This window comes from Numenius arquata, chromosome 2 (genome assembly GCF_964106895.1).
Source record: "Numenius arquata chromosome 2, bNumArq3.hap1.1, whole genome shotgun sequence".
Classification (NCBI taxonomy): domain Eukaryota; kingdom Metazoa; phylum Chordata; class Aves; order Charadriiformes; family Scolopacidae; genus Numenius; species Numenius arquata.
In genome coordinates, this window is record NC_133577.1 from 110,218,267 (window position 1) to 110,237,216 (window position 18,950).

General features: G+C 42.4%; 1 protein-coding gene across 2 annotated transcripts in view; it reads left to right on the forward strand.

Annotated features, from left to right (window-relative positions):
• Window positions 1-753: 753 nt before the first annotated feature.
• The window catches only part of MAPK11 (mitogen-activated protein kinase 11), a 33,005-nt gene continuing 14,808 nt past the window's right edge, over window positions 754-18,950 (forward strand). Inside the window, exons 1-5 of one of the 2 annotated variants that reach the window (XM_074164464.1) lie at window positions 754-935; window positions 14,651-14,780; window positions 15,756-15,814; window positions 16,451-16,562; window positions 18,896-18,925. In XM_074164464.1, the coding sequence (XP_074020565.1) occupies window positions 823-935; window positions 14,651-14,780; window positions 15,756-15,814; window positions 16,451-16,562; window positions 18,896-18,925 (444 nt within the window). In that variant the 5' untranslated portion in view covers window positions 754-822. The remainder of the gene's footprint in view (window positions 936-14,650; window positions 14,781-15,755; window positions 15,815-16,450; window positions 16,563-18,895; window positions 18,926-18,950) is intronic. The other variant, XM_074164468.1, reaches the window with a different exon arrangement.

An 18,950-nucleotide genomic window follows, 5' to 3' on the forward strand; every position in this document is an offset into this window, starting at 1 on the left:
CACCGAATCTACGCAAGCAGGATCCACACGGGTTATTGGGAGATGCTCAGGGAAGCATAAGAAGTTATGGAAGGAAATAATACTTAGCAAAATATACTGGTAACATTGCAGTAGCGCTGCAATGATTCCACAAGTCACAGAGATATTGTATAAAGCACATTTTGGAGAAAAAGAAAAAAAGCAGTAAACAAATCAGAGAACCTTTATTTTAATTGGTGCATGAATAAATTTGGAGCTTTTAAATTTTCGAGATTTTTTTCCTCTGTTATCTTGAGGGTTAAGTCTTCCGTGATGGAAAGCAGAGGTGCTCAGATGATGGTGTGTGAGAGTCAACGTTTTAAGGGGAAATTCTAGGGGACTCCCGGTAAATCCGAGACCTGGCCAGAGCTCCGCCAGCGGTGGGGCCATGCCCCGACCCAGCCCCCGGCACCGCCGTAACCCGAGCGAGGGGGATCCGGCGGGCCGAGGGAGAGCTTCAGGTGGCCGTGGCAAAATAAGAAGGGTGCAGGCAAGGCTTTAAAACGCCTGACGGACGCAAGGTGGAGGGCTGGGTGACCGGGTCCCTTCCCGCACCTTGGTCCCGGCAGGGGCGGTCGGTGCGGGAGGACGCCAAGGCCCGCCCCGGGGCTCCTGGGCTTGTCCGCCGGGCGCCCCTCGCCCCCGGACGCTGCCCCCACCCCCTCGGCCTCCCGCCTTCCCCTCCCCTTCCCCTGCCGGTCCCTCCTCCCCGCCGGCGCCGGCCGTGCCCGCCTCGCTCCCCGCCCCGGCTGAGGGGCGGCTGCCGCTGCTGCTGCCGCTGCCGGCGGCGGCTCCGGGGACAAAATGTCCGAGCGCGGCGGCTTCTACCGGCAGGAGCTGAACAAGACGGTGTGGGAGGTGCCCCAGCGCTACCAGAACCTCACCCCCGTCGGCTCCGGCGCTTACGGCTCCGTCTGGTAGGTGCGGGGCGGCGGGAGAGGGGCCGGGAGCCGGCAGGTGCCGGCAGCCGGGAGTGGCGGGGGAGGCGGCGGGGACAGACAATGCCGGCGCGGCCGCGCCGAGCGCCGGGGGTCGTGTGCGCCCGGCGGGGCGGGGGGGGAGTGCCCGCCCGGCGGCGGCGGGGCCGGCTCCGGTGGTGCCGGGGCGGGGGCGTGTCCGCTGGGCAGCCGGGGGGTGCGGGAGCTCTCGGCCCCGCGGGGCCGGGCCATGCCTCGCCGTAACCCGGGCAACCGGGCCCGCCGCCGGGGGGCGGCCCCTGACGGCCTTCCCGCCGCTGCCCCCCTCAGGCCGCCGGGCCGGCCGCCCCGCTCCCTCCCCGCCTCGCAGGGGAGATGTGAGGGTGCCGCCGGCTCCTCAGCGCCGGTCACACCGACCGGCGAGAAAATCGCCCCGAAGCCGGGAATCTTGCACAGTCATGGCGGGGAGGCAGCGGCAGGTTGCGGTGCTGCGGGGAGCTCTCCCCGCCGCCGGCCCCGGTCTGTGGTGGGGGGTGCAGCGCACCCCCCCCGGGGCGGAGAGGGTGGGAGGCTGCCCCCGCGGGGCCGGGACACCCAGCGTGGGGGTGAATCCCGACCGCGGGGACAGTGGAAGAAGCCCCTGGGCCGTGTGGGCAGGGCGGGGGTCCGGCGGGGCAGGCTGAGGGAGGAGAAACTGGGGTTCACCCGGCTATTGCAGGGGGAATCGCTAATTAGGGCAGATTAGCCCACGGGCTTCGGCGCCTTAGTGTTGCGTAAAGGTTTAGCACATCTTAGCATAAAACGTTTCCCGGTTTTTTGATAATTACTCTATCAGGTTTGCACTTTCAGGAACTCCCAGTGCAGGTTGGGCTATTATTTTTGTATTTGACGCACACTTTGCTTATAAAAGCGTTGAATCAATTTTTGGAATTAATAGTGATGTTTAAGGGGTTTCCGAAAAAGAAACCATGTTTCTTTTGTAAGCTAGGTAAGTGGAATTATGTAAAAACAGCCCATAATGGGCCTTTAAATAAATGTACCGTGCAAAAAAGATTTCTTTAGAACTTAACTTTTTTGCCATGGACTAAACTTGTGCAATAGTTGCTCGCTTTTTTCTCTTCACTGTCAGATACCAGAGAACATTCATGGCATTTCTCATTTGTTGCTCCCTTTTCTAGCTCTGTGAAATGCCCCAAATATATGTAAACTAAGAATGTGTATTTAAAAAACCTCCAAGAATCAGCAGAAACTCTCAAGACTTGTGTGAAGGATCTCTGGATTCTTCTCTTTTTTATTACTTCAGGCTTACGCTTACACCAGGGAAATCTGGGCAAATATTGTGTGGCTGTTGGTACCTGACATTGTAGTTAAGGGTATAGTCCTGTGACTGTCTGATGTGAATAGCTTCACAAGGACCTAGTTTATTTAGAATATAAAATCTTAGTTTACTTTCTTCTCTTTTATTTTACAAACTAGGAGCTGGATGTACAGTAGGAGAGTAACTATTGTTGTGTTCCAATTGAACTTTATGATTATTTTCCCTATTTATGCTGACATAGTTTTAAGGGGAAGACCTACTCTGCTGAATTTTGTAATGAGATGTCAAGACTTTTGAGAAATTGCGAAGGAAATGAGAACATGTGGTGGTTCACTTGCTGCACAGCTGGTGCTTTGGTTTTTTTAAACCGTTAGTGTTGTTAATTCATGGTACTTACTACTTTTGTCTTCAAAGCCAAGGAAATTCTAGTATTTTAACAATGGAGAAGCCTAGGAACTGGGATATAAAATAGAGACTGGAAGATGCTATGGGAAAGGTTTAGTCTGAAATATACATTTAGGAGCAGAATACAGCAGTAATATATTACTCTATATTAATAGCCTTGTTAACATCGATGAACTATAAACCCAAACAGAAGCCTGAGGAAAAGGTTCACATCTCTCAGAAAAGCCATCTATTTTTAGTGTCTATTGAAATTGATTTTTTTTTTTTTTTCCCCTCTATGTGCATGTGCTTTACCCAGGAGACCCAGGAGACACAATCATTCCCTTGAGTAATATGCTATATTGCTTTTGCGAATAATTGTACTCCTATTCAGTAAAATATCTAAAAAAATATTTAAGTCTTGCAGAAACCGCTGGAATTAAACAAATTCTTAAGTGCTTTGCTGACTAGAAGCCAAGGCCCCGAACTCCAAACACTGACTTTAAAACAGGAACAAAGTTGTTGTAACAAATCTTCTTCTATCTCAGTGAAACTCTTCTCTAGTCCTACCCTTTCCTTTTTTACGGTAAATTCTCAGTCACATCTGATAGACTCGTGCAACTGGTAATAAGAAACATATTGTAAATATTTGCATTCAAGCTAACTTCTGCTTGCCCTTTTTTTGCTTGCAGCTCAAAATCAATAGAAGAGTTTATGTCAGGAGGCTATGTTTTGGCGCAATTTATTGACATTTCCTAAGTCTAATAGAATTCGTGTTTGGGTTAGTTGTTACACACAGATGCATCAAATGTGCTATGGAGACGGATATTATTGTTTTAAAACAGATTCACTTCTACAGAGGTATCTACCCCAAGCACAGTGCTTTCTAGTATGTTTTTCCTGGTTTTTATTTAGATGTGGAATATGTATCAAAAGCAAACCTTCCTTAGAATAAAGAGCTCTTCTGCTTTTCTCACTTTTTTAATGACACATCATAAAGAACAGTCTCTCTTGGAAATCCTCAGAAATCAGCCACGCTGCCAAGCGGAGCTGTACTTCAGCATCTATGTGATCCACAGAGAGATCTGTGAGGTCTTTCTCCCCAGTACCTCACCCTTGCAGTACGTTTTTTATTGTTCCTGCATTTTAACTCTGCAGAAGGCTTCCTTTTACCTGGGTTCTTTCTTATGGCCATTCAAGCTGGTGGATGTTCTGTCATTTGTTGCTGTCAGATCTGATTTTTTTTTTTTCAAATTTAGGAAAAAAAAAAAAAATTAAAGCCCTGTGGAAGTGTGGTGTGTGTATGGTAGTTTATGGTAGTTTAATTGCATTTAAAATGATCGGTGGAGTCTTCAACAGTACATTTTGGTTAATTTTTCTTTTTTCAGGCATTGTTTGCCTATTACCAAATGTCAAATTTATATGTACAATTGTTTCTTTTGGAGTTGTTCTCTTTTTGTACTATGGCTTTGCTTACCAAGTTGAGTTTTTTTATATTAGACAATTATTTTTAACTCTCCCTCAAGCCAAAACTCAGTTAAAGTTTTCTTGAACAATGCATTTTCACAGTTTCCATCCTTCAAGTTGGATTTATCTTTCACAAAAGTCAAAGAGCTGGTTGAGTCTTATAGACCAGGCGCTATCCCTGATAATTGTGAGTTTTAAAAACATTTCTGGTTTTAAGTGCAGCCTTTAAGATAACAACCGTTTAGATGGGAAGCCATCAGGCTCTTACTTTCACCTTTATCTACAACCATTTCATTTCAGCTCTAGAGAAACGAGGCAACTCGCGTCTCGAGTCGAACTGCATTTTAAGCTCTTGTCCATTCTGATTCTGCCTTTTAAATAATAATTCTGGCTGGGTTTGAGTCTTTCAGCTCTCCTGGTGATATTGCTTATAAACTGGATTGCTGGCCTGCAGCACCTCTACCTCCCTGTTGTATTAACCTGGTAGATCCACTATGGTTTGGTACCTGTCTGCCTTTTCCCCTGGGAGCCTGCTCGAGAGAGAGCTTCCTCATCTCTTCTTTTTTTAAAGACTTTTTTTATACCACAATTTATGTAATGTGGATAGATTTTTGGTTTCTGGTGGTTTGGTTTTTTTTGTGGTTGGTTTTGTTGGTTTTTTTTAAAGCCTTTATGCTTCTTTTCATGCCAGCTTTTGTAAACTGTCTTCCAACCTACTTAGTCCTATTTTTGCCCAGGAGGTATAGGCGGCCTCCTGCAGCGTGCTGTCTCTGATCCCTCCAACAGGTTGTTTTCCATTAGCATATTGCAAGCTCTCTGTTCTGCCTTCTTTGGAAAGAACAGACTTTGCAAGATGAACCAAAGTGAGTCCGAAGCTTCTTCCCAACCAGAAACTCCTGCGCTGTTTCCTCGGAGGCCCTTGGCATCAATAGTACTTACATCATGCAGTCACTCTCACTTAATTTTAAGAGTGTGCAATGCCTAACACCAATTCAGGTGACATAACTCATTTTAAAAAAGAAGCTTGCTAAGTCAGAGTGTTATGGCACAGGCCTCAGTTCAAGAGAAGCAGGAAAGCAAAGCTTGCCTTAAGTCATTTACGCGGTGCAGCATTTCAGCAGGTCCTTCTGTCCTGCTAACTTCAAGTGCATGCTTAAGATCCATTAAGTTTTTGTCCTGGCTAATTTTGAGTAAAAACTGGGGGAAGGTGGGGTGGTGTTTAGGCTTCTATTTTACTTTGAGGAAGTACAAGTGGAAAAATAGAAGCAGAAGGCTTTAATACTGAAGTTTAACCCCTTCTTTCCCCCTGTCCGCCCTATCCCGTGCTTCTGGTTAGCTTGTCACTCAAAAGTGTTTTGAGGGCAGTAGCTTGCAAGACTGGCACATAACACTGCTGATACTGGCCTTTTCACGCTCAGGACCTCTAAGGAGATGCTGAGACAACTCAGTAGCCTGAGAAGTTTTTTAAAAGCTGATACGTATTGTCTTTGACCAACAAAGAGAGAAATTCCTTCATCCAAGATTGTACTTGATGGCTTTTGGGTGTGTATTTTTTTTCAAAGGGATCTTTTACTTAGCTGTAGTGATACTAAGTATATGTTTTCAACTATGAGATGGGGTTACTGGAGTTATGATGTTACTGTAACATTACATGCTAGTTTAAAAGCAAATGCTGAGATAAGCTTTTAGAGTAGTAGTAATGTACACCTGCTGTATGTAAATACAGTTGGAAGCTGGAGACCGTATAGATCTCTACTGGCTAAAGGCAGAACCCCAAGCACATGTGAACCTGGTTGATTTCAGTGGACTCCCTTTGGGCTGTTCCTCTTTCAAATTAAGTCTTTTGTTTCCAATGGAAATCAAGGGGCTGAACTTCATCTTAAATATGGTTATATTTTATTGAAAACATTTCAAACAATATTGTTAAAATACTGCTGTCCAAGATCTGTTAGCCTGGTTTTGGTATGCATCATTCGGAAGGAAAATTTACAATAAGCCTTTCTAAGCTTATTCAGACACTTGCTTGAAAACTGAGTAAGAGATGAAGGCTGATAGGAGGGTCCAGTCAGCGGCAGGACATCTCTTAAGAGTATATGTAATAATGATATTTAGAAACAAGGCCTTGAAGGTGAGGTTGCAATAGGGAGGAGAACTAAATAAAGGAGTTGCATGATCAACATTACAGGTTAGGAGGAGGATCTTTGCAGCAGCATTGCTAGAATTAATGGATGAAAATAAGTGAAGCAACAAAAATGTTGCACAGTGAGAAAGATCCTCAGGGAACCATGATGAAATAGCTCTTACAAATGAAGACAAAAAGGGGCTCACAGCTACAAAGCCAAAGGAGGTCAGGAATTCAAGAAATTTCGTGAAAGATACATGAAGGAAGATGGAAGGGTGTTTCTGAGCACTGGCCAGGGAGACATCACTAGAGAGTTTGTTGAAAGTGGTTTTGTTGGAGCACTGGGATGGAATGCAGGTTGCTGGTCATTCCTTTGTCCAGTTTCATCCTGCGTATCTTCCAGTTGTTGGAACAGGGTAGTTACAGACTTTGGAAAGGAAAGGGAAATGGGATGGTAATTAGTGGAGCCAAAGTTCCTGTTTTAAATGAAAATTTTAATGAAGACTGAATCCTTTTAAGGAAGGAGGTGTTTGTGGAGAATGGCTGTGATGGAAATGTCTACACGTGATGCTGTCACTAAGCCTGTGGAGTAGTTCAAGAGCAGATGAGAAACATCTGTATGTGTGTGAGGAGGGTGGTAGAGGGAGTTGTAGGAAGGGTGAGCTCAAGAAGTGGGGAAGCCCATTTTGTATTATGCAGGCTTTCTTTCAGGAGGAATTAATGAGATCTTTTTTAGAGGGGGCAGGAGGGGGACATGGAGTGCAAGAGAGATGAGAGGCATGGGATGAGCCAGTTGTGGCAGAAAGGCAGCAAGGATCATGAAATTACAGCCTTCTGTGTGGCTATAGGAATACATTAGCAGAATAAAAATTCTCTGCAAAGGGTATCCTCCGTCCCTGCTTCACTATAATTTGTTATAACGCACACCTCCCTGACCACATGATGCAGCAGTGGCATAGCTAACTGCTTTCCTCTCCTGCCATCGCTCATGATTGTGACTGCAATTGGCTCGGGGACACAATCCCTATTCCAGACCCCTTAAAGTCTTAAGGTCTGGTTGCTTCAAACACACCTTCCCAAGGAGCTGTTTGCAGTTTCAGAACCTATCAGCTAGTTAGTACAAAAAATCCAGTATCTCAGTCAGGAAGGGAGAGGGCGTTTCAAAACCCCAACGTGACCTGGAGATGAATTGCTGTTATTTAACATTTTGGCCGTTGTAGAGAGAGAAAACAGGAAATGTGAAGGAGAAGTGGGGGAGGAATAGGAAAAAGAAGGACAAGAATGTAAGTGAGATTTTGTCTGTTTAGGTTTATGTAATGTATTTGAAAGCACCAGTATTTTTCATGTTAAACTTTACATCCAGATTAACACTGGCCTTTCTAGCTGTAGCTTCTAAGCCCACAACTTATAACTATTTGGCAGTCTGTTTTAAAGAAATGCTGAACAGAATGGGTTTGTCATTACTGGCTTAGTGGCAGCGGACAGATTTTCCTGTTTAAATACTGACATTAGGCTTATAGGCTATCTAAAATACATGATTATTTTAGTATCCATGAGTTGGTTACACATGCTGAGGAAGATAACAGCGTATGGCCCCAACCTTCTGTATGTTTTTCTCACAAGCGTGATTTTAAATGCCTCACTCCCACCGACGTAAGCTGCAGTCTATAACTTCACCTAGAAAAGTGTGATTGCTCCTTTGTAAAGTTATTTGAATATTTGGGTCACTGTGGAGCCATAACAGACAGATCAGAAAACAAAAAATAGCTTGAGGGTTCAGAGGCTGATAGAGCGTTATTACGATCATGTTGCTACATTGAAAGAAGATTGGCGCTGTATTCGTGTAAACATATGGATAGCAATTGTTCTTTAGTATTTTTAGTGTCTGCTTAAAAGTATGTACGTATTTTTGTGTTGTACATATGTAAGATATTTTGTACTTTCATATTTAGATCTAGTGGTAAAGTAATCTCAGATAATTGTAGTGATTGTGCTAAAGCCAAAACAATTGATGCCAGTGCTCAGCATGGTATGTTGGAATAATATCCAAGTGATGGGATGTAATTTTACAATACAGTAACCTGTCATCATCAAGCAAGGGTTTTTTTTCCTCTAATGAGAAGATTAATGTGTCGTTTCAGAGCTGCCCACTACTCATCCTCCCACCTTTTGTCTTGCTGCCATCTCATTTTTCTTTATGGCGTCCTTCTGATTCACATACGTGTTGTGATTTGTGTGGTTCAGTAAACAAATACACACTCCATACCTTAAATCTGGCCTCTTAGAGGGTGGAAATCTCCAGCTTGAAGTGCATACAGTAACAAAACATTTATAAAGAAGAAACAAATAATCGATTTCCTGGGTGTACTTTGCTGGTTAACTTAAGCTTGCTGTGAGTGGCCTTTTTCTGGTGTTCTCTTGCTTCATTGCCAATAGATGTTATGGTCCATTTTCTGATATTGGATAGATGCTGCTTGTGCTTTTTTTGAGACTATTCTATATCTTCATAGAAAGTAGCTCTATTTATTTAAAAAAAAAAGTTGTATTTTAAAAAAAGAGGAGCAAGATCCTTGAGAAGACCGAGGAGAAAAAGCTCACAAACTAACCCTTGCAAACAAACCCCAAAATCCATATTATTCACGTGATGACTTTCACTCACTTACATGACATTTATGAGAAATTTAGAAAGGGTTGTCATTCACTGCAATTGTGAGGAACCCAGATTATATGAATGAGCCCTAGAAAATGTCCCAGGACAGGGCTCCTGTGTGTCCCCCTTTTCTGTCTTACTTTCCTATGTGCTGTGCAGCAAGGGCTGCCTACCTCAATGATTAGGTTCTCTGTGTGCTGACCCCTCTGCCATTCTTTCCCTCAATGCTTGCTCACATACACCTTTCTGCTGCTGTTACTTGTTTTTCTCAGGAATTCAGGATCTTACAAATTAAAGGGTCATTTGTCCACAAGGAAGTTCATGCCTCCTGTAATGGAAGGAGTCAGTGGGTCTATGAAATGATGCTGACGTCTGTGGATACGAGCTCAAAGTTATGGCTGTACTAAATGTGTGGCGGAAATTCTGTGTACTTCCCTTTTTATTTTCTGAATGTTACCTTCTTTCCTAACAAAACCAGTAAGGTTCTGCCCATGTGAATTGAGCATGAATTGCATTTTTTCTTTGTTTTTTCTCTTAACACTTACATGTAATGGGGAGTCTTCATGTGTTCTGGAGGAACGTGATCCAGCAAAGGAAAGAAACTTGCATAGTGCTGCAGTGAAAGAAATAAAAATAGAAGCCTAGAACGATACGGGGAAAACCCAGGCCCAGTATCCCAGTATTGTCACATCGAGCAAATTTAAGGATCTGTTTGTGTATGGCATTCTCTCCAAGTCTGGTATTGTGTGTCCAGCCAGTTGTCAAACTTGTGGTGATGTAGGGGTAACAACCTTGCAAGCTGGGACACTGAATTATATAAAATGAATTGGAAAAGTTAGTTTTCTCTGTATTTTTTTGTACTTAACCCCAAGTGAATCACTTAGAATAAATATACCTAATTATTTGTAGAGATATAATGCTTCAACAACCATAAAATCACTTTGTAGGCAACCAACACCTCGTGATTATCTGGGGTGATGGGAATGGAGTATCGGCTGACACAGGTAAACTACAGTAAATGAGGAGTTCACTGTGGACACGAGACTGGTACTGTGTACAGCCAACTTCAGTCATTCTTTCGTTCTGCATCAGATAGACCTGGGCTGGCTCCAGGAATGAAGAGAACTCACTAGACCAAACGCTGCACTCAAGCTGAACTTTTTCCAGGCATTTTGGTTGGTACTGCTAATAAGCCCTTTCCAAGCCCAAAGCATTCAGAAGTTCAGGAACTGGCTGTAGTCCAAGGGGACCAGTTGATCCCAGGAACAGTTCTTCCTGCATTGGATACTGGAGTTTACTAAACAGGGTACGAGTTGACTCCATGTGCGGTTTGATAGATCAGGCTCCCACCAGCAGCCCCCCAGCTGCTGAAGCAGATTTGATCCCGAAGGCCAAGCAGCCAGAGCAGAATGGTGTGCTCCTCATCGCAAAGGCCCTGAAGGCTCTGAGAAGGCTGCACACATGAATGGCTTGTCTTTCCAGTGCTGCTGCTCTGCAGCCACAGAGGATGAACCGTCCGTGGATACTAGGGAAATGACTGTATGCACGGTCGTGTTTATAAACATCAGCTGTTAAAAATCCATGCCCCATCAAAGTCATGAAGTTAGCAGGAAGCTGTTAAAATCCTGTTCTTTTTGCCTCCTGAAGTTTCTGGACTGCTTCCTATGTTCAAACTTTTCTCTCAAGCCTTAAGAACTCGGAAAATGTGCATATAAATAGAGATTCATATTTCATCTAGTGGAACTTCAATAGAATTATTAAATATAGGAGTTGACAACACTGAACAGGTAGATCTAATTTAGGCAATGATTGAAAATAACACTAAGCAAAAGTCTCTAATCTGTGTGAAAATGATGCCGTCCCTGTAAGCGGAATAATGGCTTTCTGTCCTTGATCTTGCAAAGGACAGACAGCAAAAAAGGTGTCATAACTGCGAAGGGTTCTGGGTCAAGAACTATCATATATGAAAAAACTATTGCTAAGATTGTTACAAAGTTGTCTCTTGTAAATTAAAAAAAAAGAAAAGTAATAATGGTGATGTTTTTTAAATTCTGACAGAAAGTCTGTCTAAAGTGGTGTTCCTGTATTGTATCGAGGCATGTGAGCATACTGCTTAGTGATGATGTCAGAAATATTCACTGACAATATGCAATTAAAAAGTCACTTATTTTCACTGCCTATAACAAATGAAATGCTAACAGTAAAGAATAGAGATGGGGGTTGATATCCCTTTGCAAGTATCAAAGTTTGTCTCCATTGTACCGTTCTGTCCAGCTATTTCAGGTAACATCATAGTCAGAGGTAAGACACCTCAGAATAAATAGTTTCAAAGGAACTCAGGAAACAGTAGCTGAACTATTGGAAGGAAGATTTGTTTCCGGATGTGAGTATAAACCAGGTATAAACACAAATGGTTGGCCAAAGCGGAAGCCTGAAAAAGGTGCTGTAAGTGGCCAGCAGTTGTTTGTGAGGCGATGCAAACACCAGGAGACTGGCAGAGAAGCCCTCTCCAGTCTCAATGCAGGGGTGGGAGGGTGTGAGTTGGATGTCATGCAGGGTAAGGGAAGGTGAGGGCCTCTAACCCTTTTCTTGCCATTAAATCAAACTCGTAACAGCATGGCTTGGGTTTTTTTTTAAGCAGTTGTTTTGAATCATTTTAGTTGGGCTGGTTACAGGCTCCCAAGGAAGGGTTTGCAGGTGCCGAGCACAGGTGAGCCAATATTTTCACCGTGACTGGATAGAGACCAGGATTTCACCTGGATAGAGATGTTCTATCCAGGGGCTGGTCTGAAAGCTGAACGTTCTTGGGGAAACCACGCAGAAAGGGAAGCAGCTCATCCTGCCGCCTAACAGTTCACTGGGGGGTTGATGGAGTATTCAGGGGACAACCCAGATTGCAGCTATGGTGATATAATCGCAAGAGGGGGAGACCGAATCTAAAATAAGAAGCGTAAGTGTACGCGGGGAGGAATGCAGGCAGCGGCCAGCTGCTTGCAAGATGTGATCACAGAGGCAGTAGCAGAGATCGCAGATGCAAGTCATCCTTGAGTCTGAAAAACAAGAGAGTTCAACAATGCAAAATCTGTATTTTTGAATGCTTCACTGTTAATGAATTGAGTTATGATGATGGTAAAACAGGCAAGGAAAAAGCCTGAAGGCGTTAGCTCTGATTATCATTTGGTACAGTGTCTTCACTGTGGAAGAGCTCATTTAAACCAGCTCAGTTCCTGGCCTGTGCAGCTTCAATTCATGATTTCCCATTGGAGGTCCTAGGACTCAAGTTGCCACTTGTTTTCTTTTTCTCCTCCTCCTCCCTGGCCCCCATTATGTGCTTCCACCTTGGGTCTAAAAAGCTGCTGTCATAAGAATTACTGAAGCTAAAAAAATAGTGCTTTGTACCATCTGAAAGCTTTGCAGCCTTGAGTCATATGGAGGGTAAAAAGCAATCCATCTTAAAGATCAACAATTTTTAAAAAACTGAAACCCACATTTGACCTTAGAATTGCGAGGAGAGGGATGTTTGTCATGATAACAGGATTTAAAACCTAATTCCTCCTAGCCTTGTCTAATGTACACAGTATTTCACAAACCAGCACAAGCATAAGTGGGAAGGCTTGTGAATTACCAGAAGAGCTGAGATGTTAAGCACAGACCACTGTTTTGGGCAATGTTATTTATTTATCTGGATAAACATTTCCTTTTCCATTGGAAAAAAGTTGGAAAGGATATGAAGACTATGTATTTGCGAGACTTGGAGGTATTCTCCAGTGGCTTCGTTGGCCAGGACTACACACAGGGCAATTATATCTAATCTTTGTTACGTTGACAGCTAAGCATTGGCTTCCTTTTTATTTCTTCAGATTTTCTTGTGCAACTTTCATGTTGTCCCTGTGGCCAGTCATGTGGAATTTAAGATATCTTTGTTGTCAGTTCTTCTCACACCGTTCATTCCGTGAGCTGTTTCATGTATTTGAGCAACAGAGCGACCTCATATCCTGAATAACTGTGTCCCTACCCTGCTGTGGGGACAAGTGTCTCTGTCGTATCCCTTGCATCCGCTGCTCAGATACCAGTCTTCGCCTTCTTCCTATCCTTGCTTGCTCCTGCTGAGGGAATGCCCTTCCTGAGGAGCTCAGCAAAGCCACAAGCCTGTACACCTTTAAAACTTCCCTGAAGATCCACTTCTGTGATGCTTGCAAGAAACTGGCTAAGTAATCTACTTATCTATTTCATTTATCTCACGAGTGACTCACTCCTTCCATGGTGCCTGTAAGAAACTTGTTGATTAAATCTGCTTCCTCTTACTTTGTTTTTAACAAACAAAACCGTTGCTGGATTGTGCCCTGCATTGGCCTTTGGGTGAATTCTGGGGTAACTGGATCTCGATCACCTTTTGGATGCCGTTCTGTTCTTCCTGCCCATTTGTTGCATGTATCCTTTGTTGCTTCTCATTAGAAACACCACCTTGTCCTCCAGCTGCCTGCAAATAAAGAGGCTTTGCTCTTTGCTTGGCTCTTCGTGACTTTAGCACCAGATACATGTAGGAGTCCACCTACTTGGAGCTGATTATAGGCTCAATGCATTAGTTTGGGAGTTACTCCAGGCATGATCAAAGTTTTTTTGTGTCTAGCATGTGTCTCCTACCACAATTTGCAGGAGTGCCTAAACCACTGTTCATCAGGAGCAAATAGAATTTGGTGTGACTGTTGACTGTTGTCATCCTACTCTGTGCAATTTTCATGTTATCTAATTTTCATGTTCGTGACTCCGGAAAAGTTCTGTAAGATAAATGTGTGTGGTGGTTCTCGGCCTGCTAATGCTGTCTAGCAAGTGCAGATAGTGTTAGCCACACTGTAAACAGAGAATGTCAAGGTATTTTAATTGAACACCATTTTAGCTTAATGGGTAAGAGTAACAATTTAAGAAAATTTTTTTCTTCATAACAGAAGGTAGCAAACTGAATCTTTTTATAATTGTACTATATAGTGTCATGAAGTAATACATAAAGGGATCATTTTTATTCCTGTGCTACGTAACAGGCAGCATTTATTTGTGGCTTGTTCTTGTCATGTCTTTCTAGTGCACAAAAACCAGTGGGTCTCCCTCTTGTGCAAATGGTGACGTGTGTATTTAGTGTCCTCTTTGGTGGGGCGTCTCCAGCTGTATGAAGTTAAGCATATGCTGGGTGTCAGCAGGATCTGTGGGCTGGAGTGTAAGACATGTACCTGTCGTTCATTTCTTACCAGCATTTCCCGAGGAAATGGTATGGCCTTGCCTATGTCAGCATCCTAATTTGATTCCAGTTTTGTGGAATTATCATCTAGCAAGCTAATGGTCACATAGGTAATTACTATTACTAGACACAATGGCATCATTCCTCTAATTAGTAAAGACTCCAGTTTGTTCAGTAATACCCAGAGTTTGAATTCCCATATTCCCTACGAGCCTTGCCTTGGAGGTGGAGGCTGGAGCTGCACTAATGGAGCTAGTCCTCTGGTTCCTTTCTCTGCCATGTGGGGAAGGGTTACCTGGGAACAAGTCCTGAATGTTATCATAATCATTAGCAATTTGCTAGATGGAAAACAAGGGAACTGTCTCTGAATACTCAGTTACTGCTGACTGGCCCCCCCAGTTGCAGTCCCTGAGTAGAAGGTAAAAGAGGACAAAGGAAGGAGAAAGTGCCCCCAGGAGAGTACGGGTTTCTCCAGTGAACTAGTTAAGAGCTTTGAAGTAGAACATGCCTTCATCTTGGACTTTTTCTTTTCGTCTTCTAGTTCAGCTTATGATACCAAAACAAGACAGAAGGTGGCAGTAAAAAAGCTTTCAAGACCTTTTCAATCACTTATTCATGCGAGGAGGACCTACCGAGAGCTTAGGTTGCTTAAGCATATGAAGCATGAGAACGTAAGTGGAGAGTGAGTTTTTCTTTCTCTTTGAATTTTTATGCCAAAACTTTGCAATATAGGCTTAATTTCAGTTAGTTACAATCTTTTACAAAAGTATATGCAACTCTCTGGCTACCCATGATACCTGAACTTAGTCATCTTATGGGTAATAAAGTCATTGGACTTTAGAGACTTTCAGTAAAAGGCTGCCTTTTTATTGAAGCCTTTTTATTGAAAAAATTGATTTAATTTTTTCTTGAAGATGCAGCTGCTGAAATCCAAAACAAGTGGCCCTGTTCTTCTTGAACTAAAGTAACAAGAGTGATCTGCTCACTACTGTTTGATGCTCTTGAAACATCAGTCTAGGAAAAAGAATACCTAAACCTGCTCTTGCTGAATTTGGATTCCATTGAGAAATTAAGGGCAGATACTCTCATTGAAATTAATGACAGTGTAATATCTAGATGAAAGATAGCAGAACTTCAGGCCCCAAATAATTCATTACTTGCCTAAGTTTATGTGACAAACAGTTGATTTCAGAGGAAGCATCCACCTGCTTAAAAGTAACTTGATTAATTGAAGCCTGAATAAAATAGAGTGGGTTGAAAGCTATCCTGGAGAAAGGATGCTAAAAAAAGTTAATCAACAGCAGAACAAGATAACCCATGAAATTGTGCATAATCTGAAGTATAACAAGCATATAAGCCATGTCAGCTTTTCTGTAGTGAGACATATTTCCTGCCTTTATTTATAATTGTCTAAAGTCTTATTGTAGTTACTTTTTTGTAATTAATAGAATTTTCTATTGGTCATGGAGATAGCTGAGGCTGTACCTGTACAGACCACCTATTGTGCCAGCTGTACTAAGTTTTCAGGAGGACGATATGTCATGTATTTGTAAGTTTCATGCCAAAAGTGCTAAGCACTGTCAATACGAATTACATGTTGCTTTACAGGTTTCTAAAAATAAAATGTCAATACCCTCATCTTTCAGGTTATAGGATTGCTAGACGTTTTTACACCTGCAACATCAATAGAAAATTTTAATGAAGTGTAAGTAAAACTTTTAAATTATTCTAGCTAGTTAGTAAGTAACTACCACTTTGATACTGGGGCACAACTACTCAAATGAGAACTGGGAATGACAGATGTATACTTTTCCCAATGCTTTTTTCGGAAAAGAATCAGTGTCTCAGCAAAACTTGTCAAAAAAACCAAAACTTCCAGTGGGAGCAGAGAGGGAAGTTACACAAAACACCCTTATTTCAACCAATCCAATATTAATCTCCATCATCAGATGTTCTGGGGCCTTGCAGGTACTGTAACTTCGGTGCCTCAGGCTTCCACTTTGATGTTGGGTGAGATTTTCTAGTCATCCCAAAATACAGTGCATTCTCCTCTCACTGGACACTGTAGTGTGTCAGGGAGAAAACAGAGATAAACGCTTTTAATGTACCGTAAGGATTTTTCCTTTTTGTGATATTAAATCTCATAGCTGTGATTCCATTATTAGAGCTCATAAGAAGCCAACTGGAAAGGAATAAACCGTGTTTTAGTAGACAATGGAAAAGGAACCGACATGGAAGCGTGTAGTTAGCCTTTAGATGTGCTGCTTTTAGAAAGATTTACATCCTGCCAATCTTAAATGAGGTGTGTTTCTTTGTTTTCTTCTGTGTTTTATTTTCACAGGTATCTTGTGACAAATTTAATGGGTGCTGACCTGAATAACATTGTGAAGTGCCAGAAGTTAACGGATGACCATATACAGTTTCTCATCTATCAGTTACTTCGAGGTCTTAAGGTACTGGCTGAAGGCAAGGGTTTTGGAGTCAGCAACCAAAATGTTGGAGTAATGACTGGTTCCTTGCAGTGACAGTTCTTAAAGGCTTTTGTTTGTGTCTTAAGGTGTGCACAGATAGCAGCAATCATTTCACAAATTATCTGATCATTTTTTCCAACCAAAAATAAAACCCCAGACCCACAAATGTTTACCTGCACAATACACGTGAGTACTCTGCTTGAACGTTAACTCTAGTTCAGTATCTAAGTTCTTATTGACAGAGAATCACTTGCTATATGGCCTCTCAAGTGAACATGGGTAGTGAAGAAACTTCTGAAGAATGTGAAATTGATAAAGAACGATATGACAAGTAGCTCACATTTGTGCTTTGAAAGACATGAGCCAGTTTGAAGAACTTCAGCCCTGATTTTTGTAGGGCGCATCACATGGGTGAAGAGATAACCAAGATAGTTGGGTTCTTTGGGAAAGGTCTGGAAGTAAAAGCTTATCCCAGCAATGTACAATGTTGCACACAATCCCCTGGGATTTACTCTGCCTGTAAAGTCATTGTTTCCTTTAATCATATCGGTTAAACTTTATACAATTAGATAACATAGGTGATTGGCAATGAAAGCATAGTAAAATTTTCTTCCGAAGGAATTACAATACGTATCACTTTGCTGACATTAAACATAGAAGTGTCTATAAACAGGATAAGATGTTGAAAATTCTTCCCATTACAAGGTGATAAGCATTTTCTTGGACCAGTGTTGATTTTCCCAGGCATAAAAAGAGAGGGATCAGCTGCTTTAGTAGCTAACTTAATAGTAATTGATATTTTAGACATGGAAAATAACTGTACGGTTGAAAGCAAGCCATGGTAAATACTGGCTCTGAAATATACTTATTACATGGTTTTCAGCAAGTCACCTGGTGCCTGAAACAGTAATTCTTATTCATCCATGTGGGTTCTATCAATTTAAGTGCAGATTTTAGTGAATAAAAATTGCAGAACTGAACCCTTAGTTGCTTTGTCTCGTTTACTTAAGTTAATAGCTAAATTAGGAAGATGGATTCTGGAGTTAATTATCCAGCTTGTGGTTTTGAATATAAGGCTATGTTGTGTCAGAGCTAAATAATAGTAAGAGTTGTACTCTAAAATGAATATTAATTTCAGAAATGCACCCAGGTGCATTTCTGGCACTGTTTCAAAGGGGAGGGGTTGATGGTGGCTCATCTCTTCTGGAATTGAAATTCTCATGTCTCATTAGTCCAAGAACATTTGGTCATAAATAACTCCTCCCTTATATGTATGCTGGAGCCATTACAACATGTATTCGCAGACCTGAGTGAGCTTTGGGCTTCTTGGTGGCACCAAGAGGAGCCCTTGTCTTAGCAGAGCAGGGACACAGCTCCTTCTGTGGCAAGTGATGGTTTGGTTTTCCTTTGGTTTCCTCTTCGTTCAGCTGCACACAGCTATTGCGAGGAGCACTCGGGGTGGCCCTGCCCTTCTGACAAACAGCGCATAGGTCTGGAACAAGAAGAATGCCCTTGTGTTTTCTTTGGGTTTTCCCAGTTGATATACAGGTTTTGCCTGTAATCACTGCTCCTAAAAAAAGAAAAAAAAAAAAAAAAAAGGAGGTGAATTCACCTCTAGAGAATAGAAGAGAAGGTTTTCAAGGTCTTGCTGATCCTGGTCAGTAAGATCATAGATAAATTGGCTGTTAATCCTAACAAGTGAATGATAGGCAATTACAGAGTAAACTGTTCTCAATCTTTGAGTTTTAATGTTTTATGTAAAATAGCAGAAATGCTAAATAGCCACTGAAATACTGCTTTGGGTCCCTGCTTTGGAAGTGGACCTGAAGAAATGTTGTGGCTTAAATGGGTATTTTGGTCACTAATCTGTCCCGGGGTGCAAGTATCTCTCGCACATTCAGCGTTCACAGCATGGGAAGGTGACTTATGTCATCTAGGAGTCAACCATACTGCTCCCTAGGCCACTGAATTCACTGAGCCACTAGCCGATCAACAGAGACATTGAGATAAGACTGGAACAAATTCCAAATTGGCAAGAAGCTTTCAACAGAAGAATCACTGCAAGTGCTGTCTTTTATGGTAGAATCTGGCCTTCCTGGTTACTTTTCTTGAAATATCCAGCTCTGCATAAGACAAAACAAGGTTTTGAAGTTCGTCATACCTGTGTTTGATCTGAAAATGTAGTGTGATGCAAGTCTTTTCTGTATATAAAACAATCAGTCTCAGAAGCAAAAAGATAAGACAAGTGAGTTATATCTTCCTTCACCTTTAACTTCAAATCTTACCTTTTTTTTTTTTTTCTTTCTGTTTCACAGTATATTCACTCAGCTGGAATCATCCACCGGGTGAGTTCACTCATTGTGATAATAA